Genomic DNA, 24,930 nt, shown 5'->3' with positions numbered 1-24,930 from the left:
ACGGGTATATTGGATGCCAAATATATTAATATGTCGGAGAAGGGAATGTTATTTTGAAATGGCGCCCTATCGATTTGAGTCGATTGTGAGATCTTGGTAACACTGAGATCGAGTGTGGCCCTGCTGACCCAGCTCACACGCGGCGGCAGAAATTGAAAAAGGGGAAACTACAGGGACTCGCTACAGAAACAATAACTAAAGAAATTACTATACTCCGTCAAATTTGCAAATTACTTTAATAAAATAACATAAATTTAAAAATGATTTTTTTCAATAGTCTTCTATTTTCTTCGAGACACAGTATTTACTTAGCCATCGTTTAGTAAAACTTTAAATTTCAGTACAAATTTAGCTACCAACCAATATTGGTTGCTTCAGAATATGATTTGCTGTTCGACGAATAGAATTGGGAGAACCACAGCCTAAACTTCTTTATCGATGTATCTTCCTTAGCTAAGATAGGATTCCGATGAAGTACTTTATGATTCCATATGTTAATATCACGTTCGAACTAATGGTAGAAAAATCTTTATTATATTGATGTGGTATAATATTTATACAGTTTACTTACCATGACACTTTCTCCATAAACAAAAATTTTCATAAGTGGTGCACTCCAACGAGGACCATAGAACTGATGAACAACTTTTTGCAACAAAGGCTCGATTGGTGTAATATATTGAAAAACTTTAATCTTTCCAAATGTATTTGAATTAACTTCAAGACACACACAAGACGGTCCAATCTTACAAAAAAAGATTATTTAAAACACTGAAATTTAAACACATAAATGCATATGGCTTACCTGTTTGCCAGAAATTTCCATACGAAAACAGCAAAACTTTCCAAACAGTTGCAATGAATGACTTAGGTTAACTTCCGCTAAGTATTTTAATTTTCCAACAAATGGAGACCACCTTGAGGGAAAACAAGAGAAAACGCTGTAGTCGAGTTCCCCGTCTATCAGATACCCGTTATTTAGGTAGGTAGTGGTATCGCGAAGAACTTTAAACATTTTCTGGAGTATCGGTTGTTGATAATATATCAATATATCGATATTTTTCTGAAAATGTTATATTTATTTATTTTTTTTTTTAAATGCTTTGCTTTTATTTATTGAATCTTCTCATTTACGAGACTAACAATAAGTGTATCAAATCTTATACTATAACCTAACTAGGAGTCATGTAGACTGAGACAGTGGCCCTGACAAGTTATGGCTGGGTTGGAAGGTCTGTACGTTGCAGCGGGTTCGGCTGGAGACCCGAGTCAAGACCCTTGCTAGAGGATTTGGGTGGACAGAGAGTTTTTCATTGTACGACGCTTTTTGCTTGTCTATTTCATCTTTTACTGCGAGAATGCCGAGGTCCCTGTGGATGTTTTGGTTACGAATATACCATGGTGCCCCAGTGATAGTTCGCAGGATCTTTGATTGCGCTGCTGAAATGTCTATGTTGGTTCTGCTCGCGTTCCCCCACAGCTGGGAGCCATACGTCCAGATTGGCTTAAGAGTGGAGTTGTAGAGCAGGACCTTGTAGTCCAGACACAAGGGCGATCGTGAGTTTATAATCCAGTGGAGGCTGCTGGCTTTCAGTTTTAGTGCAGTTTCTTGATTTGATATGTCTATGCCATGTTAGACGTCTGTCGAGGTGGATGCCAGATACGTTACTTCATTAACTTGGGGATCTGCGTGCTATTCATACAGAGCGGAGGGCAAGTTTGTCTGTTAAGGGTAAACGTTATGTGTTTACACTTTTGTTCGTTTATTTTAATACGCCAGTCAGATAGCCACTTCTCGACTACCACGAGTGGTTGGCGAGTTGGGTTGTTGCACGGACTGGGCATCTGGAGCGGCTAAGGATCGCAGTGTCGTCGGCGAAGGTGGATGTTGTTAGTCGGTCACTCGTGGGAATATCTGCTGTGTAAAGGACGAATAAGTTGGCCCAAGTGCGCTACCTTGGGACCCCAGCTTCGATAGTGTAGCTGTCGGAAATTGTTGTATTACATCTTACTGCGAAGGCTCTATTGTAGAGGTAGGATTCAAGGAGTTTATGGTGTACCCGGGCAAGTGTGTTTTGATTTTATGCATGAGACCTTTGAGCCAGACGCGGTCGAATGCTTGAGATACGTCGAGAAATATCGCGCTGCAATATTCCCTATGTTCGAAGGCTGTGCGAATTTCTGATGTTATTCTGTTTACTTGCTCTATAGTTCCGTGTTTTTCTCTGAAGCCAAATTGATGGGCTGGATAATGTTGTGGGCCCATATATGGTATTATGCGCGTTAGAAGGCATTTTTCGAATAATTTGGACAGGCATGATATAAACTTATTGGTCTGTAAGATGACGGAATCGTGTGATCTTTTCCGGGCTTCGGTATCATTATAATAATTGATTTTTTCCATTTCCTTGGATAGTAGCCGAGACTTATGATTCCATTGAAGAGTTTACAGATGACCTTAATAGCACAGTACGGAAGTTCCATTATCATTTTTGTAGTTATTAGGTCACCGCCTGGAGCCTTTTTTGGTTTTAGCTCCCTGATGACTTTTGATCTCGTTCGGCTGAAATGTAGTTGGCGTGGATTCAGTTTCGAGGTGGATTTGCGGAGGAACATAATCATTTGCTGCAGGGTTCGGCTGGAATACGCCTCTGAGATGTAAGGCAAATGATTCGGCTCTATCTTTGTCGCTGCGGGCCCAGCACCCTGAAGAATTCCTTATAGGGGTGACGGTTTGAATTGGAGAGCTTAGATTTGGGTGAGCCCTCCACAAGGGATGCTTTGTGCTAGTTGGCGAGAGTTTTCCAATATATTTAAGTTGTTCATTTTCAGCTTCTTGCTTCAGGGCCCGGTTTAGATTGCGGGTGGCTTCAGTAACGTTGCTTTGAACATGGCGATCTGCTGGTTTGCCACGCTCGTCGCAGACGCCTCTTTTCCAGAACCAGCTGTTCAATTTGCCGGTTGGTTTTGAACTTCTTAAATTCCCCATCCTTCCGTTTTGGGGTTGAGATCCTAGCTGCTGTGACGAGTCTTCCAGTGCGGCGGTGGAGCAGTCGATGTCCGCTTCGATATTTAGTTGGGGAGTTAGCTCAATGTGGGAACTCACATACTTTCTGTATTTCATCCAGTTAGTGTTGTGCGACGTCAGCATGTGGGGGTGGTCCGCAATTTCTGGGCTTTGAAGAAGGCTTATCAACAAAGGCGAGTGGTCAGATGAGAGATCCGGTAGTGCTATGGCGCTTATTAAATTGCGTGGGATTTTTTGTCACCGCGAAATCAATTAGATCTGGGATCTTTTTTGGGTCTGCAGGCCAATATGTGGGGCTACCAGGGGAAACGTAGTCCAGTTTATTGCTCACCTTTATAAGTGCATTATACAGTTGCCTTCCCTTGGGAGTCACGAGGCGTGATCCCCAGTGCGTGTGTTTGGCGTTGTAGTCTCCTGCGGCTATGAAGCGATCCCCCAGAGTGTTGTAGAAGTCCATGAATTGACCTTCAGAGATATTAAATCGAGGTGGGCAGTAGACAGCGGCAATGCAAAGGTTGCCGTTTCCTGAGATCACTTTTATGGACGTGGCTTGCAGGTAATTTGTTGCAAACCTTTGATGAAAGTGGTGTTTGATGCGTTCTCTGATTAAGATGCCCGTTCCGCCGTGGGCCTTGCCATCCGGATGATCTGTGCGGTAAAAGGTATAGCCTCTTATATAGAAGTTATATCTCCCTGTGAGGTGCGTTTCAACCAGCAGCATGGCGTCGATGTGATTTACGTTTAGGAATTGAGTTATTTCAAGTTTATGCCGTGAAATACCGTTGGCATTCCACATGGATATACGTAGGTTAGTCATTTATTATTTGGACTGTTGTGCTACAAGCAACTGAATTACCATGTTCTGGTTCTGAACAAGGGTTTGCATGGTTGTTTTCATGAATGACATAAGTTCCATCATACTTTGTTGCATGGTGAACATCATAGATTCCAATTTGCTTTCTGCACTGCTGAGCTCTGAGTGAGGCTGGCGGATTTTCCATGCCTGTTCTTAGTGCTTCGGCGTAGGAGATTCCCTTGGTTGTATCTAGCTGCCCAAAAGATGATCTGGCTGCCTTGGCGAAATGTTGTTGGTGCGTAGCTGTCGCTCGTCGCATGCGACTCTTCAGCTCCTTGTAGACCGCACAGCCTCTGTAGTTTGCCGTATGGTTTCCTCCACAGTTGCCACATTTTTTCATTTGGGGGTCTTCTTTGTTTGCGGGGCAGTTTACGGAGTTGTGGAAGTCTCGCAGACTACGCAGACCGTCCGAAGTGTGCAGTATGTCTTGGTGTGTCCATACTCTTGGCAGTTTGTGCATTGAACAGGGCCGTTGCGTTTGTGGGGTTCTTCCACGGGTGATTCTTCGATGCAGTAAGAGCTGCAGCTTGTAGATCGGGTGCACTTCGTTTTTCTTTAAGGCTTTTCTATCTGGTTCGAGCTCGACCTTGAAAAGTGGTTGCGGTTTTTTGTTTCTGTTAACAATATTGCTAACATTTTTGGCACAGAAGCCCCTGGCCTTAAGGGCTTCTTAAATTTTAGAGGGGGTGACGTCAGGTTCTATACCTTTTAGCACAACTTGCAGTCCCTTGCTGCTTTTTAGTTGATAGGTTTAAAAGTTCTTTTTTGTGTCTTCCAGGTACTTAGACACAGCTCGGAAGTGTTCTTCAGACTTTGTTTGAACCTTTGTTTCGTGAATGTTTGTCTGAAGAACACTTCCGAGCTGTGTCTAAGTACCTGGAAGACACAAAAAAGAACTTTTAAACCTATCAGCGGCATAAACTTGAAATAACTCAATTCCTAAACCTAAATCACATCGACGCCATGCTGCTGGTTGAAACGCACCTCACATGGAGATATAACCTCCATATAAGAGGTTATTCCTTTTACCGCACAGATCATCCGGATGGCAAGGCCCACGGCGGAACGGGCATCTTAATCAGAGAACGCATCAAACACCACTTTCATCAAAGGTTTGCAACAAATTACCTGCAAGCCACGTCCATAAAAGTGATCTCAGGAAACGGCAACACTTGCATTGCCGCTGCCTACTGCCCACCTCGATTTAATATCTCTGAAGGTCAATTCATGGACTTCTACAACACTCTGGGGGATCGCTTCATAGCCGCACTGGGGATCACGCCTCGTGACTCCCAAGGGAAGGCAACTGTATAATGCACTTATAAAGGTGAGAAATAAACTGGACTACGTTTCTCCTGGTAGCCCCACATATTGGCCTGCAGACCCAAAAAAGTTCCCAGATCTAATTGATTTCGCGGTGACAAAAAACATCCCACGCAATCTAATAAGCGCCATAGCACCACCGGATCTCTCATCTGACCACTCGCCTTTGTTGATAAGCCTTCTTCAAAGCCCAGAAATTGCGGACCACCCCTACAGGCTGACGTCGCACAACACTAACTGGATGAAATACACAAAGTATGTGAGTTCCCACATTGAGCTACTACCCATTGATATAACTACCCATATTGCGAGTTCGGTCCCAACGGCCGCACAACAAAATAAAATGGCAACAAAAACAGTTAGCTTCGATAAGCAACAAGCGGTCCCGGCTATACAGACCGGTATGGACCGCTACATCCAGCACAACAAAAGCACCGATCAAACGAGGAGCTCCAATGATCCGCTTATTAAAGGGAACATTCACGAAACAAAGGTTCAAACGAAGTCTGAAGAACACTTCCGAGCTGTGTCTAAGTATAATTTAATTATTGGTGGTGATTTTGCTGCGACTGCAGAAATTTTATCGCTGCTCATTTTTTCGAGCTTGTTTTGCCTGACACATTTTGTTTAAATTAAATAAGCACTTGTATTAAACATAACACTAGTTATGATTATATTTTTATTTGTTTTTTTTTAATTGTTAGCGTGTTTTCGCACTGTTTGGATGTTTCGATTCAAATAATAAATTGAAATTAGTTATTGTTTGAATATTATTTTTGGGTACAGGTACAAGATTCGGCTGTTGGAGCAGCCCTGGCAGTGCCGATGGTCTGGCAACGCCACTAAGCTCCGATCACTTGCCGACGTAAATTGGCAGCGCTGTCAGCTGTTGTTCTCAGCTGCATCGAATTGCAAAGTCATAAAAAATTTGGCAATTTGCCTGTCGCTCGCGTTTTTTTTTCACTGTTTATCGCGCCGAAATGATGCACATTAGCACCGAGTGTCTTTGGGCAGTTATTCCGCCAAACTCGCCCAGCCGTCTTCGTGATAATGGATTTTTTTCGCGCAGCGTATCAAAAACACGTCCGATTTTTGAAGACTCCAATTCGCAAATGTGATAGGATTTGTTAGGCAAATGTGTGTGGGTCACTGTCTTGCCTTGCTAGTTAGAAACAAGAGAGAACGCTATAGTCGAGTTCCCCGACTATCTGATACCCGTTACTCAGCTAGTGTAAGTGCGAAGGACAGTTTTTGGCGGTTTGTGGGCGTAAGAGTGGGCATGGCCAAAAGTTTTTTGACAAATAGATAGAAATTTACAAGACTAATACAAAAATGAAAAAATATCAAAACATTTTTCAAAAGTGTGGGCGTGGCATCTTTGGGCGGTTTGTGGGCGTTAGAGTGAGCGTGGCAAAAAGTTTTTTTGCAAATCGATAGAAATTTACAAGACCAATACAAAAATGAAAAAATATTATAAAATTTTTTAAAAGTGTGGGCGTGGCAGTTTTGGGCGGTTTGTGGGCGTTAGACTAGGCGTGGCAGCATGATTTGACAAACTTGCGCTGCGTCTATGTCCCTGGAGTCTGCATTCTTAATCTCAACTTTCTAGCTTTTGTAGTTCCTGAGATCTCGACGTTCATACGGACAGATAGACGGACAGACGGACGGACAGACGGACATGGCCAAATCGACTCGTCTATTGATCCTGATCAAGAATATATATACTTTATATGGTCGGAAACGCTTCCTTCTGCCTGTTACATACTTTTCAACGAATCTAGTATACCCTTTTACTCTACGAGTAACGGGTATAATAAGGAAAACTTAGCATTTTCATGTTCGTGTGCGAAAGTCTGGAGGACAAACTGCGGTGAGCTAGCGTTAAGTTAGTTCCAATTGCTATAACCATGAATTCTTACAGAATAAACGAGCATACTACCTACCACAAGTTAGTTTATCCTTTTTTATGTGATGGAGTAGCCGTTTAACGCAACTCTGTTCGCGCGACGATAGTAGTATGTACTGTAGTATGTACGCGGTACGCTTCAGCCGCTATCTGATTCTGCAATTACTTGGCCACCGTTTTGGATGTTACTTTGTTTTAGCTGGCATTTAAAAAAGAAGAATAGGATAACTATTTAATTATTAATATTGTAGTTATTTGATTTAATTTGCTGGTTATAATCGTCACTACACTGCTTATATATGCTAAGTAGACCTCGTATTTTAGTTCGGTTTTTACGATGTGACTTATTGCGGATGTGGGATGCGGGTTACGTTCTTTTCCAACGCATTGTGATGGTCAAGACGCCGCTGCACTGATCGCTTGTTGGTCATCATTAGTTTCATTATCGAGAGAAACACCAACACTATTGCTGCACGCTTAGGATCTTGTTCTTTTGGTCTATTACTTTCACGGTGTTGATTCCATTGACGGTAATGTCGGAGGCTTTAAACTCCTTGGAACTTCCTGTCTACTGGCTCGAAAAGCCGTTGTTCTTTTACAAGGTGTCCTTTTGCATTCACCGATTCATCCCAATCCATCTATCGTCCACCTTGGATACGAAATCTATCGTGCAGTTTGAACACGAAAGTAGGTAGTCTCGCTTTGGACACGAAATCTACATCTCTCAAGACTGTCTTCTTCACTCGCGACTGTCTTATCATTTAGTGGGCTGATGTCTTTTATACCGGACTAGAGCCTTTTCTTTGTCAACTCACGTAATTGGATCCATGTGATCCCACCTAGGAGTATATTTCACAATTTTTCATATTTTAAGAATCAATGCCCTACTGCTAAATTTTGCCAATAGGTGCAGTACAATTTCATTCGTTTATTGTTGAACTGAATTTTTTTTGTTGCATTCAGTCTCACTCAAAGAGGTATTTATACATAAAAAGAAGTCGAAACATAATCATTCGCTCTGGCCAATTCGATGCGACCGGCTTAATTTTTTGAAACTCGTGGCGGTTATCGCGGGGTAGTTGAAAATATTCAACACTTTAATGAGGAAGGGGCCCCTTCTTGCTTATGTATTGAAAATTGTTTTGGTGGCGGGCGCAATTTGCTACACTTTTCAGTTAAGTTTTTTTGCTAAGAATTTTAAAATCCGCTTTTCCGCCTCTACTATGATCAAATAATCTTTTTGACCAAAACGCGGATCATTTCCGTTATTTCAAGGTTTGATGATTAAGAAACTAAATTAAGTATTCAGTTCAGAACTTAGAGCGATAGCGATCAACAATAAAATATAACTGGTTGTGTGACAAAGTGATTGTAAATAGCGAAAAAGAGAAAATTATAAAATAGCAGAGCAGATTATTTAACGATGTCCCTGAAGACTTACTCAGCTAGTGGTAGCACGAAAGAGAAATTTCAACACTAACATTAGCTTTTGGCTGTTTTTGGGCGTAAGAGTGGGCGTGGCAAATAGACTTTTGGCAAATCGAAAAGAATTTACAAGACTAAAAAAAATGGAACAAAAAATCAAAACATTTTTCAAAAGTGTGAGCGTGGCAACTTTGGGCAACTTTATTGACGTTAGCCTGGCGTCTGGAGTCTGCATGCGCCTAATCTCAATGCGGAAAGACGAACATGGCCAGATCGACTCGGCTATAGATCCTAAATAAGAATAAATTTACTTTATATGGTCGGAAACGCTTCCTTCTGCCTGTTACATAATTTTGAACGAAGTTAGTAATCTACGAGTAACGGGTATACAATCTTATAATGATCGTAATCCTCAATAGAGTGCATAATTGTTCTTTAAGTTTTTGAGAAACCGAAGAACATACCCACACTCAGATGGACACAGATAGCTCCTGTAAGCTTGCTTCGTAAACGAAAGCGCTTCCATCTACATGTAAGTTACAAGTAGCTAATTAACAAATGTATTAAGTAAGAAATAACAGTTTTGCTGTTCGTGGACATGGAAATACAACAATCTGTAATCTAAACATAAACTTATTGTTGCCAAGATGTAGACATGATATACGAACATGCCTAGATCAACTGATACTTGTACTTGTTCAACTTGTACATTTTTCAACAAATCCATAACAATATAATAACGGGTATATTGGATGCCAAATATATTAATATGTCGGAGAAGGGAATGTTATTTTGAAATGGCGCCCCATCGGCGCAACTGCTCACGAGACTTATCGATAGTACGGCTTTTAGTCGGTTGTGAGATCTTGGTAACACTAAGATCGAGTGTGGCCCTGCTGGTAGAGTGGCCGTGCGTGATTTATCGAGAGGGAGAAGAAGAAAAGCTCACACGCGGCGGCAGAAATTGAAAAAGGGGAAACTACAGGGACTCGCTACACAAACAATAACAAAGAAATTACTATACTCCGTCAAATTTGCAAATTACTTTAATAAAATAACATAAATTTAAAAATGATTTTTTTCAATAGTCTTCTATTTTCTTCGAGACACAGTATTTACTTAGCCATCGTTCCAAAGTTGGTTGCTTCAGAATATGATTTGCTGTTCGACGAATAGAATTGGGAGAACCACAGCCTAAACTTCTTTATCGATGTATCTTCCTTAGCTAAGATAGGATTCCGATGAAGTACTTTATGATTCCATATGTTAATATCACGTTCGAACTAATGGTAAAAAAATCTTTATTATATTGATGTGGTATAATATTTATACAGTTTACTTACCATGACACTTTCTCCATAAACAAAAATGTTCATAAGTGGTGCACTCCAACGAGGACCATAGAACTGATGAACAACTTTTTGCAACAAAGGCTCGATTGGTGTAATATATTGAAAAACTTTAATCTTTCCAAATGTATTTGAATTAACTTCAAGACACACACAAGACGGTCCAATCTTACAAAAAAAAATTATTTAAAACACTGAAATTTAAACACATAAATGCATATGGCTTACCTGTTTGCCAGAAATTTCCATACGAAAACAGCAAAACTTTCCAAACAGTTGCAATGAATGACTTAGGTTAACTTCCGCTAAGTATTTTAATTTCAACAAATGGAGACCACTTGAGGGAAAACAAGAGAAAACGCTGTAGTCGAGTTCCCCGTCTATCACCGTTATTTAGGTAGGTAGTGGTATCGCGAAGAACTTTAAACATTTTCTGGAGTATCGTTGTTGATAATATAAATATCGATATTTTTCTGAAAATGTTATATTTATATCGTAATATTTTTTTTGCCCAAATATCGGTATTGCGATATTTTTTTTGATACATTATTGATATTTTCCATTCGCTCACTCTGATTGCGACGCGATACCAAGTACACGAGCACGTGATAAAATGAATATCAAATTACACAGAAATAAAAAACAAAACTGCAATATGCAAACTGAGCGAAAGAATTATAAAAACCAGTGGTAACACAACCATGCATTTTAAAATAAACATTACGAAAATGTGCGAAAAAGAAGTTACATATGTATGTAACGTATTTGAAATTCAAAATTTCACTGAAAATTTATTATTAGTATTATTATATTATTATTATGATCTGTATTAGATCCATGAATTTAAGTTATGATATATAAAGTTTAAATGAAAATATGAAATGAAATATGAAAATGAAGTTAATAAGAAACTTTTTTTATTGTGGGGAAAAAATTTTATTTAAAAAAAATTAAATATATTATATATTTTTTATATATATTTAATATATTATCATAAAAAAAATATATATATAATGATTTTTAAAATCACGACATCCCTAGTAGAAGGTAGGGAAAAAACAATATCTGATACCCGACCATATAGTGGAAGTGCGAAGAAGAATTTTAACACTAACAGTTTAACATCATTAACATTCAATGTTACTGAACTGCAAGTGAAATTGATAAACATTTAAAGACAAATAATAAAATTCAAAAATCTCAAAACCTTTTTATACCAACTACTCGTAGTATAAGGGCTTACTAGATTCTTTGAAAAGTATGTAACAGGCAGAAGATAGACCGTATAAAGTTATATATTCTTGATCAGGAGAGAGTCGATGTTATTTATTTTATCGATGATAAAAATTGGCAAGGCGTCTTAGTGTTGGGTGTCTTGTGTGCATTAAAGTGGGCGTGGAATCTTTCTGAAACAAACTCGCGCAGCGTTGGTCACAAGTCTGTATGTCTAGTCTCACTTTCTAGTTTTATACATAGCTCTTATGATCTGAATAAGAATAAAATATATTGTTTATAGGGAAGACAACCAATATGGTACCCTTAGTGTTATAGTTAACAGAACGCAAGAATAGGTTTTATTCGGGATGCAGCCTGCCTAAGCAAATACTTGGCTTCAAAATATAAACTATAGTCATAAGCTTACAAAAGTAGTTTAGCTGAATAGATAACGCGACAGAACTTAAGGAAATGTTATGGCGTGAAAACCCGTTTAGCATTTTCTGAAATTGGACAAGGTGGGCGGGAGTTAGGCAGAAATCTCATACGCCAAAAGATCTTAATTCATTGATGGAGGATCACCAAGGACTCTGCAGAAAGGGTGCATCGACGCATTATTAATGACGCTTCCAACGAACTTACGGTCTCCACGGCCAGAACTTTGCGTAATGTGGAAAGCAACGTCTGTGATGTGCATGGAAATATTTCTCATGATAATATAAAGGATGAGGCTTTGGTGATGATCGTTTGGTAAAAGTATCGGATGCCTTTTAAGTATTCAAGTTTGCGTTCTAATTAATCCCAAACCATACAGGTCCGTATATACATATGTATACCCGTTATCGACAGTAAAAAAGAAAAATATGTAACATACAGAAGGAAGCGAATCCGACCATATTAAGTATATATATTCTTGATCAGAATCAATAACAATTCGACATGTCCGTCAGTACGTTTAATGCCTAGCGTATGTCAGCTTTGTTCGTGATGAATTTCCCAATTATTTATGGTGGAAGTAGCGTTTCAATATATGTACAAAGTTTACTTCCTGTAAAAAAGACGATTAAGCCAATCAGAGATCAGTTTAGACCTACTGTTTCGATAACTATTTACAAAATCTTAGGAATTTGTCCGAAAAGTGGAGTTGAAGGGATGTACGCTTAGAATAAAAATAAATGTACAATTCATTGTGATATTTTTCAAGAACACATTCATTGTGATATTTTTCATTTTTTTTATTAGTTTTGTAATTTTCTATTTATTTTCCAAAGAACTTTTTTCCACGCCCACTCTACCGCCTACAAACCGTCTTCTCAATGTTACAAAAAGTAATATGTGAATTGCGCTGCGTCTGTTTTTGGAGTCTGCATGCTGGATCTCTTTCTAGGTTATATAGTTCCTGAGATCTCGACTTTCATACAGACAGAAGGACATGGCCAGATTGACCAGATCTCGATCTAGTATACTCTACGAGTAACGGGTATAATTAATTGAAAATACGTATTGCACAGGTAAAAGGTTAAGGGGCTTAAATGCTTCAAGCATTTTTTGGTGACCAGATTATTAATATTTTTATTATATATTTTGTCCCCGTCAATGTAAAAAGAATGTTCTTATTATGTAACGTAATGAAATGCTTGAAAACTTTTTGACCCAACAAAACGATATTTAACAAGAGAGAACGCTATAGTCGAGTTCCCCGACTATCTGATACCCGTTACTCAGCTAGTGGAAGGGAGAAGGAGAGTCTTAAACACAGTTTTTGGCGGTTTGTAGGCGTTATAGTGGGCGTGGCAGAAAGTTTTTTGGCAAATCGATAGAAACTTACAAGACTAATACAAAAATGAAAAAATATCAAAACATTTTTCAAAAGTGTGGGCGTAGCAGCTTTGGGCGGTTTGTGGGCGTTAGAGTGGGCGTGGCAAAAAGTGTTTTGGCAAATCGATAGAAATTTACAAGACCAATACAAAAATGAAAAAATATCAGAACATTTTTCAAAAGTGTGGGCGTGGCAGTTTTGGGCGGTTTGTGGGCGTTAGAGTGGGCGTGGCAACATGAATCGACAAACTTGCGCTGCTTCTATGTCCCTGCAGTCTGTATGCTTAATCTCAACTTTCTAGCTTTTGTAGTTCCTGAGATCTCGACGTTCATACGGACGGACAGACGGACGGACAGACGGACATGGCCAGATCGACTCGGCTATTGATCCTGATCAAGAATATATATACTTTATATGGTCGGAAACGCTTCCTTCTGCCTGTTACATACTTTTCAACGAATCTAGTATACCCTTTTACTCTACGAGTAACGGGTATAAAAATGCTGTTGATTGTCCACGAAAATAGTTCAGGACACAAATTAACTATATATGTATTGATATCCATGAAAATTAATTATGTGCCAGTCCGAGGTGGGAAGGTGCGGGTTGCAGCGCTGCAGCATGGTGAGGATCTGGTCCGGCACCTTGATGGATGCCGGGATCCAGATCCTTGCACGGGGTCGGCAAGGTACGTCGGACCAGCTCAGCTCAACAAGTCCGGCCCCTCATACACCTCCACTAGCTCTTTTACTGCGGCTTTGTATAGCTCTGCAGAGCGTTCATCGTCACAGGCGATCACCTTGACGCCGCCTTGGAACCATCCCACGTCTTTGCAGACAGGAGGGTGGCCAGGTTCCTTGGCTAGAATCTCGAAGCATTTTATGGCTAGGCTGCCTTCACCAACTTCCACTTATTACGTGGAATCCTGCCACTCGGTCGTTTCTGTCGACCACGCCCAGGAGAATGCGGTTTTTCGCGGGGTCGCTTTGCCGAGGGTCGGAGGGAACGTCCTGGAGCGCTCCCTCTTAGGTGAAGGTCGCTTTTTGACCTTTGTAGGCTTGGGTGGTTTGGGGACTTCCTTGCCGAAGTTGGGCAAAACGGATTTAGCCCGAAGGAGCCGTTTTCGATCTCTCCTGGCTGCGTAGGATTTGACCTGCAGATCGTTTCTCTGCGTAGGTGTGTTTGCCTTTACCGGTTGCCACTGGGTGCTTGCCGTCCTTGGCTGCGCCTGAAAGGGGCATCATGGCACTACGGCCTGGAGATGTTCCATGGCGAAGGCTTTGGGCGGCTTGCACTCAGTCGCCTCAGATTTGAGGCGGGACTCACTCAAACCCGATCCTATGGTGTTGGCCAGGCAGGTGGGCTCACTCGCCAACTTCGCCGCCTTGAAGTTTGTACGGCCAGGCTCAGTCGTCACTGCCGTTTGAGTAGGTTTTTTGGAAGATCCTGACTCCTTTTTATTTATTTTTATTGACTCCATGTAATTCCCACGAGTTGCGGAGAAGAGAAGCGTCCGAACTACCATTTGCCAGTATCGTCTGGCAGGGACATAACCTTGCCAGGGACCTGTTTCCAGCCGCCCTCGTGTGAAGAGTATAGTCGCACTTCCGGGCGTATGGGCAATTACGGCGCGTTCTTCTAGCAAGCTTGAAACTACACGTTATTCCCCTTGTCCATCACCCGACTGACGGCCAATAATTATAATAATTAATAAATACTAACTTGGAATCGCTGGATCGCACAAGTCTTGACAAAGTGACTTAGGCCGTGTTTGTGTTTGAAACTCTGATAAAAAAAGAACCGTTTTAAAAGTGACAGCCGACTTATAGAGAAGGAATAAACGGAGTGAATGCAAATCTGCACGTTCCAACAGAAACCAACTTATGCTATAATTATTCCCATTCCTCTTTCGTTCGCACACACGCACTCCGCTAAATAGGCTAAGTAAGGAAATTCCCCTTTACAATCCTTACAGTTGCTGAGTAAGAGAGACACTCTCTAGCAACCAAAGAAAACCAAAGAAAATAAAAAGTTTTAAGGCCGAGTACGCATTACAAGCTCTAAAGAGAGAAGCAGAGTAATGGTGCAAGCCAAAGCATATATAGAATAGCAAAATAAAGAGTTTTAAGGCCGAGAACGCATAACCACCTCTAAGGAAAGAAGCTGAGTAATGGTACAAGCTAGAGCATATTAAGAAAAGCCAGACAGGGTATTTTTGAAACCGAGTACGCATTAAAGAGAGGAGAGGAACCTGAACGGCCGATTACCTAAGTCCGACAGGAGCAATATAATAAATTGCTTCGAGTTATTTGTATTTTCCAGGCAGCAACTTTCGTTAAGCCAGGTACCGAAGAGATTGCTTTATTTATAGTTCCACCTTGGAATATATATTCCAAAAAACTTACTCTCCGATGTAATATCTAGCTTTTGCCCCAAATTATTCGTAGCCCATTCTAAGAAGATACTTATAACACTTGATTTTATTTTTATCCCGTCATTAACGTCGTTAGGCACAATCACATAATCATCCTATCAAGTATTACAATGCACGAGCATCTCTCGTAAAACAGACTTTATAAACCTAGTAAAAACTGCAGGCGAAATGCCAAACGATACAAATAAAAATTTGTACTGCCCACTTTGAGTCACGAACGAAGTGTATCTTCTTGAACTGCTCTACGGGCACATGAAAAGACCCATTAGTCAAATCAAATGTTGTATATGTCTTCGCCTTCTAAAGCTTGCCTAAAACATTGACCATGTGTCATCTGAAAATTATTTTGTATAATTTTCTCATTTAATTTGCGATAGTCGCAGAAAAGGCGTTTTTTCCCATTTTTTTAGCCACCAGGACAACGGGCGAAGCGTACTCGGATGTACTTGGCTGTATTACACCTTGCTCATTTACAAAGTTTTGGTCACTATAAGGCTCTATCCTGGGATGCTGATAAACTGTAACGTCAATTGTTTCAAAATAATTTTCATCTCGACAGCGTCTGTGTTACGAATTGGACAAAATTGTTAGATCATCTCCAATACCGTTTTAGCTTTACGCCGATTAGGATGAGGCACAGTTATTTTGACGAAATTTTCTTTCGTGTTCATCAGTACTCTTTGATCAGCAGCGTTCAAAGAGTGCGCACAAATTCACAAATAGCATATTAATAATAGCAATTAATAAAAAGTAGCAAGAATTTTAGTTCAAGTTGATCAAAGAGTACTGAGAAACACGAAAGAATAGTTCGTCAAAATAATTTTTCCTACCAGTGTAGACCCGCTGATCCACAATTCGAATAGCTTGAAATTATTTAGTTCCATTGTTGTTTTCGTTTTAAAAGTACAAATAAGACTGAGCTCCTCAATGAATTTATATTCAATTTCATATTTATTACCTGTAGTAACAATAATAAGAGCCAACCCCTTTTTATCCTTTATTACTGCACCATAAATCTCGAAAACAATATTTCATACCACATATTATATTAAAAAGGGGGATCAGGTAGCTAAAATGTATGCTCAAAATAATCATTCAATGTTACTTCATTTAATATTTTTCTGAAGAATAGTTTATCATTATACATTCATTTAAAATCATTACAAAGTCAGGGATTCAAAAACAAGACGCCAATACAGGAAAAAATGTATGCCCGCCATACAATTTTGAACTGCGGAGCGACTGCGCTTGTAGAGAATTTGCACTAAGCCGCGCGTTTTTTACGTTGAGTTGAAAGTATCTTTTTGATTATGATAAATAATATACCCCAAACCCAAAATCCGGAAAAATCCCCTTCACGTGAACAGAATATTATACATTTATACATTTATTCTACCTTTTACAGAGATTTGATAACCCTTTCCATAGAGACCATAACCAAGCCGGTCGGTTACATATTTTATCTAAAAATCGACCGCAAAGTCCCAATTTTTCATAAAAAAACACCTTCTTTTGCAACCCAAAAAATGTTCAACTTCGAGCACGTGTAACTTTTAAAATACTGAACCGATTTTAATAATTTTCATGGATTCAACCCATTGAACTATTGCCAGTCGAATGCGATATCCTCTGCAACGATCCGTTGTCATCAAAAATTTGATTTTTGTATAGTATCTGTATCTTTTGCGCCATTGTGCGTCGGTCATCCAACGGTTCAATTTGACCGATCACTGGTAACTAAAACGAACTGCGTCAAAATTTTGTCTTTACACTTAAGTACATTCCGGACGAGCCGCCAATTTGTAGTTCTTAGTTTATATGGTTTTTATTAAACGAGTTATATAGCTTAAATGTGTAAAAAATTATTTATGTTCTTCCAGATTTCACAGTTAATTATATAGACTTAAGACGAAATTAATTATTTAGGTTTAGTAACAATCGCTCTTGACAACCTTTTCACTCGACTATACACCCATTCCTTTCTATCGATAACTTGCTCTTGGGTAGTGATGCATTTTAATCAGGGCTGCAATGTAGAAGTATCAAAACATTAAAACCTGTTACCACTGTGAGTAATCTTACTCGAACCAATTACCAAATGATAGGATTTGTTAGCTAAATGCGTGCAAATATGTTTTATCGGCGTTACTAGTTGAAAATTAGCCGGAAAAACTAAGCATATTTATTGTCGTGCGAAAGGCTGGAGGACACACTGCGGTGAGCTAGAATTAAGTCAGTTCCAATTATTATATCCATGAATTCTTACAGAATAAATCGAGCGTACGACCCCAAGTTAGGTTATCCCTTTCTATTGGGATCCATGGTGGAGTAGTCGTTTAAGGCAACTCCATTCGCGCGACGACAGTCCGAGGGAGTTGCCAGCCACTAGCAGACGCAGTGGATCATCAGCCAGCGGTCACAAGGCGTAAGGAACGTCAAGTATCGCAGTCCGGAGCCAGCGGTAACTAGGCGTCGGGGACGCCATTTAGAGCGCGCACAAGCGCCGCCATATTGAAGCCGGAGAAGATGCAGCATTCTGCCGTTACAGCTGCGATCTTCGCGACGGAGATGAACCAGTCCCTCACGTTGGATTCCATGTAGGGAGGATCGCAGCATTGGAAAAGAAGCAAGTCACGACTACGCCGCGACTACGCCGTATGGAACCCAGGGAGCACAAAAGCTTCCGGACTTGCATGTATTTGGAGGGCAGGCCGAGAAATGGCCCATCTTCACCTGCGCGTTCGTGGAGACGACCCGAGCGTACAATTGCACGGATCTGGAGAACAACCAGAGGTTGATGAAGCCGCTGAAGGACGCGAGACGGTGAAGGCGCTACTAATTCATCCAGGAAATGACGAAAAGGGCCTCAGCATTATAAGTCTTTGCCTGCTGTGCACTTCCACTTTAGAGGGGAGCAGTCGGAGTCTGCGGTGAAATCAAGGAGATGTTCCACAAAGTACTGATCCGTCCCGAGGACGGAGAGATGGCGACAACAAGAGAGATCCAGATGACTACTTGATGGACGTAATGACCTTTAAAGCAGCATGCTCGTCGAGCGCTGCACATTACGTCAAGACTGTGAATGCCCTGAAGTTTCGGGATTCGGATCCGAGAGCAGTCAAGACCATCACCGACTACTACTATGTCGATGATTATGTGGATAGTTTCGTGGCCAGCTGTTTGTCGGCAACCGAGTGGCGGAGATTCTGGATTCGTCAAAGGCTTCCCAATGGAGAAGGGTGCCTACAGCCGACAATACGGCGGATGATGCGACGCGGTCTCAGAGAGGAGTCGACCTAAGCCAGGATTCAAGGTGGCCTTACTGCAGCAGAATGTGAGGTCGCAGAGAACCTGTTGGTCAGACAGGCACAACTGAAGTCGTTACCCGACGAGATAAGGTCGGCAGAGGCCAAAAAGGACGTCGATAGCTCGACGACATTCGAGGGTTGGTGCCTTACTTTGACGAGCACAGGATTCTGCGAGCCTATGGCAGAATCGACGCCGCAATGTGCATGCGTATAGTGCGAGAAGGGCCATCATACTCTCACGCAGGCACTGTCTAACGGAGTTGATTGTGCGACACTTCCACGCCAGGATGATGCATTAAAACGTCGATGCTACAATTGCGGAGATCCGGACGAGATTTTGGGTCATGAAAATGAGGCGTGTGATGAGGAGAGTCATCGCATCGTGCAACGAGTGCAAGTTGCAACGAGCATGGCCGATGCCGCCAATAATGGGACCCCATCCAGAGGACAGATTGGATGCGGGTGGATGGCCATTTAAGTACACTGGATAGGTCTACTTTGGGCCTGTGTCCCGTCACAAGGAGAAGCGTTGGGTCGCCTTGTTTACGTGCTTGACAACAAGGGAGATATTTTTGGAGTTGGCGCATGACCTGTCGACGGATTCCTGCATAATTGCGATCAGAGGGCAAGTACATAGACAGCGCAGCGATAACGGCAAGAACTTCGTGGGAGCTGACAGGGAAGCCAGACGCTTTGGTAAACCCGTCTGACCGCCGTCCGGCGGAGTATAGGAGCGCATGGTACAGTGCGTTAAACGAGTACTGCGTCATACCCTGAAGGAAGTTGCGCCGAGGGACCACGTATTGGAGAGTTTCCTGGTTGAGGCGGAGAATATTGTCAACTCGCGTCCGCTTACCCACTTGCCTGTGGATGCGAACCAGAAGGCGCCGTTGACGCCTAATGACCTACTCAAGGTAGTGGCCAATCTGCCGGATACGCCTGAATTGGATCCGGAGCTCCTCAAGGGGTGTTTTACGAGAGGATTGCTCGCCTCCTTTGAGACCGTTTCTGGAGGAGGTGGGTCCTGGAGTATGTACCTACGCTTGTGCGCCGCGAGAAGTGGTGCCCAAGAACGGAGCCCATCCACCAGGGTGATCTGGTCTTCGTCTGCGATCCTGCCTTGCCCCGACGAGAGTGGTGCAAGGCATCTAAAACGCTCAAGCGGTTTTTCAACGTTTTAGTAACAACAATTTCGTAAATATGATTCTCAATTTCCGAAAAAGGCATCAGAGCAGATGATAAGGGCATTGAGGCTGTACAAAATTTTCCGAATTCTTCTAAAGTTCAAGCAGTGCTAAGTTTTTTGGGTCTTGCCTGATGTTTTCGAAGGTTTATAAAGGATTATTCAGCAATAGCAAAACCATTGTATGACCTTTTGAGAAAGACAAATCATTTCAATTTGGAGAACAAAAAATAAATGGTTTTAGTAAGCTTACAAAAAAATTTATCGAGGCACCGGTACTAGCAATTTATACAGTAGAGTCCGGTTATAGCGACCTTCAAGGGACCGACGATTTTACGTCATTATACCCGGAAGACGCACTAAAAGAAAGGTGGAAATCAAAAATTTTGTTTTTGTTTATTCTATGGTTGCCATGTTAGTAATATGTTTTGACATAAAACAAATTAATTGTTTAATCAAACAAAAAATGTAATAAATTTAATTAATTAACATGGTTTTTCGTAAGAAAAATGCAGAAAAAACTAGAAATATAACGGGACATCTCATGGAATATAGGCATGAAGTCTGCACACGCACGCTGTAAACATTTTTGTGACATCGGTCACAGATATTTACATTCATTACTAACAGAGTCGTTTGATGATTAAATTTGTTTGGAACGTCGCAATATCCGGTTGAATTATGAAAAATCGGTTTGTCGCTAAAAACGGAGACGTACTAACCGGAGGTCCTTTCATACAACTTTGTATGGGAACCAACCAAGCGATCGAGTTTCCGTCGCAATAACCGGACTGACGCTATAAGCGGAGTCGTTATAACCGGATTCTACCGTAATTACAAAGGTGACATAAAATTATATTGCGAAGCGAGCGCTTTAGGATTTAGTGCAATACTTTAACAAATGAAAAACGATAGCAAATTACATTCCCCATTATATTTTTCTATGCGTACATATCCGTTACTCGTAGAGTAAAAGGGTATACTAGATTCATTGAAAAGTATGTAACAGGCGGAAGGAAGCGTTTCTGACCATAACGAGTATATATATTCTTGATCAGGATCAATAGCCGAGTCAATCTGGCCATGTCCGTCTGTCCGTATGAACGTCGAGATCTCATGAGCTACAAAAGCTAAAAAGTTGAGATTAAGCATACAGACTCCAGAGACATAGACGCAAGCTTGCGCAAGTTTGTCGTCCACTCTGACGCCCACACACAGCCCAAAGCTGCCGCCTCCACACTTTTAAAAATTGTTTTTATTTTTTTCATTTTTTTTATTAGTTTTGTAAATTTATCTCGATTTGCATAAATTTTTTTGTCACGTCCACAAATTACCCAAAGCTGCCACGCCAAAACTTTTGTAAAATGTATTGATATTTTTCACATTTTTGTTAGTAACGTAAATTTCTATCGAAAGCATATGTGTTAGTATATAGCCTAATAGAGGTTAGTGTTCCAGAAGTAGCGTTTTCACGCATACGCTTTTGTTTAGAGGTCTTAACATTATGGCAATTAGAGCATTGGTAGTAATACAGCTCAAATTGAGTTTCTTCGGATCACGAAGTTTTCGGTCTATGTCATCTAATTTTTTCTGATGTTGCTCTCTTTCTCCCTCGTTGGCTGCTAAACGTATTAGGTATTTTTCTAACCTACGTTCTTGCAGCATGCAGATCCTCCGGCCGCCTCGTTATTTCTGTACTCAGCTATCGTGAGTGGGCGTGGTCCCTCGTTGGGATTAACCTTTAAAGCCTCTTGTAGGCTTGGTGGATCCCTTTGTACGACAGGTGTAGTATCCTCCAGTTTGCTGCTTTTCTTGTTTATAAATTCCAGCGTTGGTGTTGTAAGCGGACTGCCTATTCAGTGTCTTTCAATTGATTTTCCCTCATGACCGTAGACGTCGGTTTGCCTCCTTCACTTTTCCAGCATCCGTGTTGTTGTCTTGATTTCGATTTGTTGCACTTTTAGTGTGATCTATCGCTTTGGATGTGGTTTAATTTATTATCTTGCTTCTCGTCTTTGAAAATGATATATTGTAGCGAAGCAGCTCAACTAATCGTTGGTTATTTCTCGTAGCGCCTCTTCTAGGTCGCTCTGGAATTTGAATGATATTCTTTCAGCTTCTAGGTCTTCCATATCATGAATTGATTAGTTTATTTGACTGTTAGTCATTTTTCCGTTACTAATGCTGGGTGTTGGTTTTATTACTGCTGCTCTGCTGCCGTATGTTATATTGTCTTTATATTTGATTGATGGAAACCATTTCACTCAGTATGCACGTTTGTTTTCATTATTTTTATTACTGCATAGTATTTGCATAGCCGAGAGGAAATATCTTAGTTGTATGTTCCTTATATATATTTTATGCGCAGTACTTTTTACTTTATAGTTTGTAATACTTTAGTTGTACTTTCAAAATTTATACTATTTTTGCTTGTGACTCGCAGTCACGGTCGCCATGTCACTTCCAATACTTTTATTTAAGCTGAAACATTCGACTTCGGTACTTTGCCGGACATAGGTCCGTACCTTGTTCTTTATTTGGATTCTCTGCATGCTTATGTCTAAGTACAAAGGGTTTTTATATCATTCGCGTCTAGGCCGGCAGCGTTGCCCCTGGAATCATTTTTTATGGAGTCTCTACTCCATGATGTGCACATGTCAATTGCGTTGTCGGCATGGTCAAACATGCAGACACTGCATTTTTTCATGCCACTTGAGATATGCTTATGCCTTGAAGAGGTTTACATAAACATTGTGATTTAATGTGAAAATGTTTGTACAATGTATGTGCCTCACTAGGATCAGTATTCTAACGTATAAGTAACTTTCGGGATTAATATATGTAGGATATTTTAGGACAATATGAATGTCATATATCTGTGAATGAATAAAATTATTTACGGCTCTAAATAAAATATTCTTTATTTATATTTTGTTTCTTGATATTTAATACTATTGTAATTAGCAGTACTACAGATACTCGCTAATATTACTTCTGAAATAGTGTCCGACGTATACTGCATGTAGAGGTTGGGACCCATCCAGCTGGCAAGGGGCTCCGTCCTGAAACACGCTGTTGTGGCATTTGACTACGAAGGAACGTTTGCAGAGATTGTCTTTAGCAACTTGTGATATGGTCGGAAACGCTTCCTTCTGCCTGTTACATACTTTTCCATATCATCGATAAAAAAGACCGCTTAGAATAATTAGTAATCCAACCGTTGGCACACCGAGCCGCTCGGTCTACCGGAACTCGTCTCACTGGTTGCTGAGCGGGTTTTATTTCATAATCGATGGAATGTTTTACTTCGATATTTTTCCATTTTGGAAAAGGCGCCATTTCTTCAATCCGGTTAATGTTTCTTTCCAGTTTAATGGCCGTGTTTCGGTCCAAAAGAGATTGTTTCCCATTTTCAATAACGTAAAATGAAGCAATATACGTACGAGGCCTTTTTAGGTGGTTCCTGTCGGACTATGGGAATCGGCTGTTCAGATAAGTTCGGCATTTCTTAGCTAAGTGGCTAAGGGCTTCAAGTATTTATTGAAGGTGAAATTTCTTGCCGTAATGCGTGACCAAACTTTCCGCACCTGGGGCATTCCCTGCTTTAAACCTCGAATTGCAATTTTACAGATGGTTTCTGCAACTGGTCTTATTGTCATTGCTTTTGATTCCTTGTTTATCTATTCCTCAACCTGACACGCTTCGATCACATCTTCTAGTGATTTTTTTTTCCTGGAATCTTTTTCTAAGGGGTAGGGGTGCGCGGAACTATGAATTTATCTTTAAGGCATATTTCCTCAACCTACGTCTTTGTAGATTCGAACGTACATCTTTGCATTGGCTGACGGAGTCGCATCAAGACGTGTCAGGCGTCTAAATAGATGTCTCTCAAACGTTGAGCTCTTGTTCGGTAAGAAGTGTTTATTTAGATGGTCGATGAGGATTTTGTAGACAGTTTTATTTATTTTCGTCGGTGGGCTCAACCAGCGCACCAGGTAAAGAATATACTACTGACTTTTACTGGACTCACAAGCTGGACTCCCAAGAGTAACAGCTTACTCCATTTCTGATCTAGAGTTGGCATTTACAACGAAAGCAACTATTAGATTTAAAACTTGACTTGTAATTGTTTTGTGGTTGCGAAAAGTTCTGGAGTCCTGCGGTACTAATTCGCAGGGCCAGGAAGCGCCCTGTGTTCCCTAGCTAGAGTCCTGTTGTCTCCGTGCGGTTCTTTCTCTTTCAGCTTCACGCAGCCGCTTCATCGCCACTGCAGCGAAGTTGCTGATCTGGCCCCAGAATGTCTGGTCCGAGATCATGCGCTCCCCTAGGGTCGACGGGTCCACTTTGTCCTCCATGAAACCTTTCCTGTCGTGGTCAAGCCGCAGGCAATTAGAAATTATGTTCTCAACGGTTTCCTCTACGCCGCATTCTGGGCAGTCGTTGCTAAACCTGATCAGATAGCTCCTGAAGCATCCATGCCCGCTTAGAATCTGGGTAAGCCAAAAATTAACCTCGCCAAGCTGTATTCGAGTCCATGTGATCATATCCGGGATAATTCTAAAGGTCCATCGCTCCTTCGTCGACTGCTGCCACCGTCTTTGTTACCTTCCCAAGCTGTTAGCTCCGGTGTTTGCTTTTATGGCTCGCTCCTGAGCAGTGCTGCAATCTTGTTAACCTTGTCGTATATCTCCTTTGCCTAGGAGTAGTTTACTTCCCTGCCTTAGGTCCCTGCAGTAGGGCATTATTCGCGCTAGAGCCCTAGCGACGCTCGCCGCCTTCCTGTACGCTTCCGCCAGATGCTCTTTGAACGATAGCCTAGTGTCTAGCATAACTAGGTATCTTATCGCTCGTGCCGACATGACCGTGGTGCCTCCGACTTGGATGGTGGCTGGCTCTACCTGTTTGCGGCTAGATATAAGACCGTCATCCGTTGAGCCATGAGAGCCACTCCCCTATGGTGCAAATAGATGCATTAGCAAGGCTCTCGGTTTCTTGGACGGTTTTTGCTTCAATTACCGCTGCAATACCATCCGCGAAGCCAATCACCTTGGTTCTTCCCGTAGTGGCAACCTGAGCACCCAAAG

The 24,930-nt window shown here is 41.2% G+C and overlaps 1 protein-coding gene and 1 pseudogene across 3 annotated transcripts; one reads left to right on the top strand and one right to left on the bottom strand.

Moving 5' to 3' along the window:
* The window catches only part of LOC120322353, a 127,201-nt pseudogene that overhangs the window by 79,916 nt on the left and 22,355 nt on the right, over positions 1–24,930 (top strand).
* LOC26535881 (cholesterol 7-desaturase nvd-like) lies at positions 211–10,214 on the bottom strand. 3 transcript variants are annotated; one of them, XM_039377393.2, is made up of 6 exons: positions 10,116–10,214; positions 9,882–10,055; positions 9,658–9,821; positions 806–917; positions 572–745; positions 211–511 (listed from the first exon to the last, which is right to left on the bottom strand). In XM_039377393.2, exons 1-6 carry the CDS (start codon positions 10,134–10,136, stop codon positions 353–355), a joined length of 804 nt encoding a protein of 267 aa, XP_039233327.1. In that variant the 5' UTR covers positions 10,137–10,214; the 3' UTR covers positions 211–352. The 3 variants fall into 3 exon arrangements, with proteins under 3 accessions (XP_039233327.1, XP_015044705.1, XP_039233328.1); XM_015189219.2 differs by lacking the exons at positions 211–511; positions 572–745; positions 806–917 and adding an exon at positions 7,172–7,312; XM_039377394.1 differs by lacking the exons at positions 211–511; positions 572–745; positions 806–917 and adding an exon at positions 7,175–7,341.

This window comes from Drosophila yakuba, unplaced genomic scaffold (genome assembly GCF_016746365.2).
Source record: "Drosophila yakuba strain Tai18E2 unplaced genomic scaffold, Prin_Dyak_Tai18E2_2.1 Segkk8_quiver_pilon_scaf, whole genome shotgun sequence".
In the NCBI taxonomy this organism is placed as follows: domain Eukaryota; kingdom Metazoa; phylum Arthropoda; class Insecta; order Diptera; family Drosophilidae; genus Drosophila; species Drosophila yakuba.
Note: the sequence above shows the minus strand (reverse complement) of the source record. Positions and strands in the feature narration are given on the sequence as shown.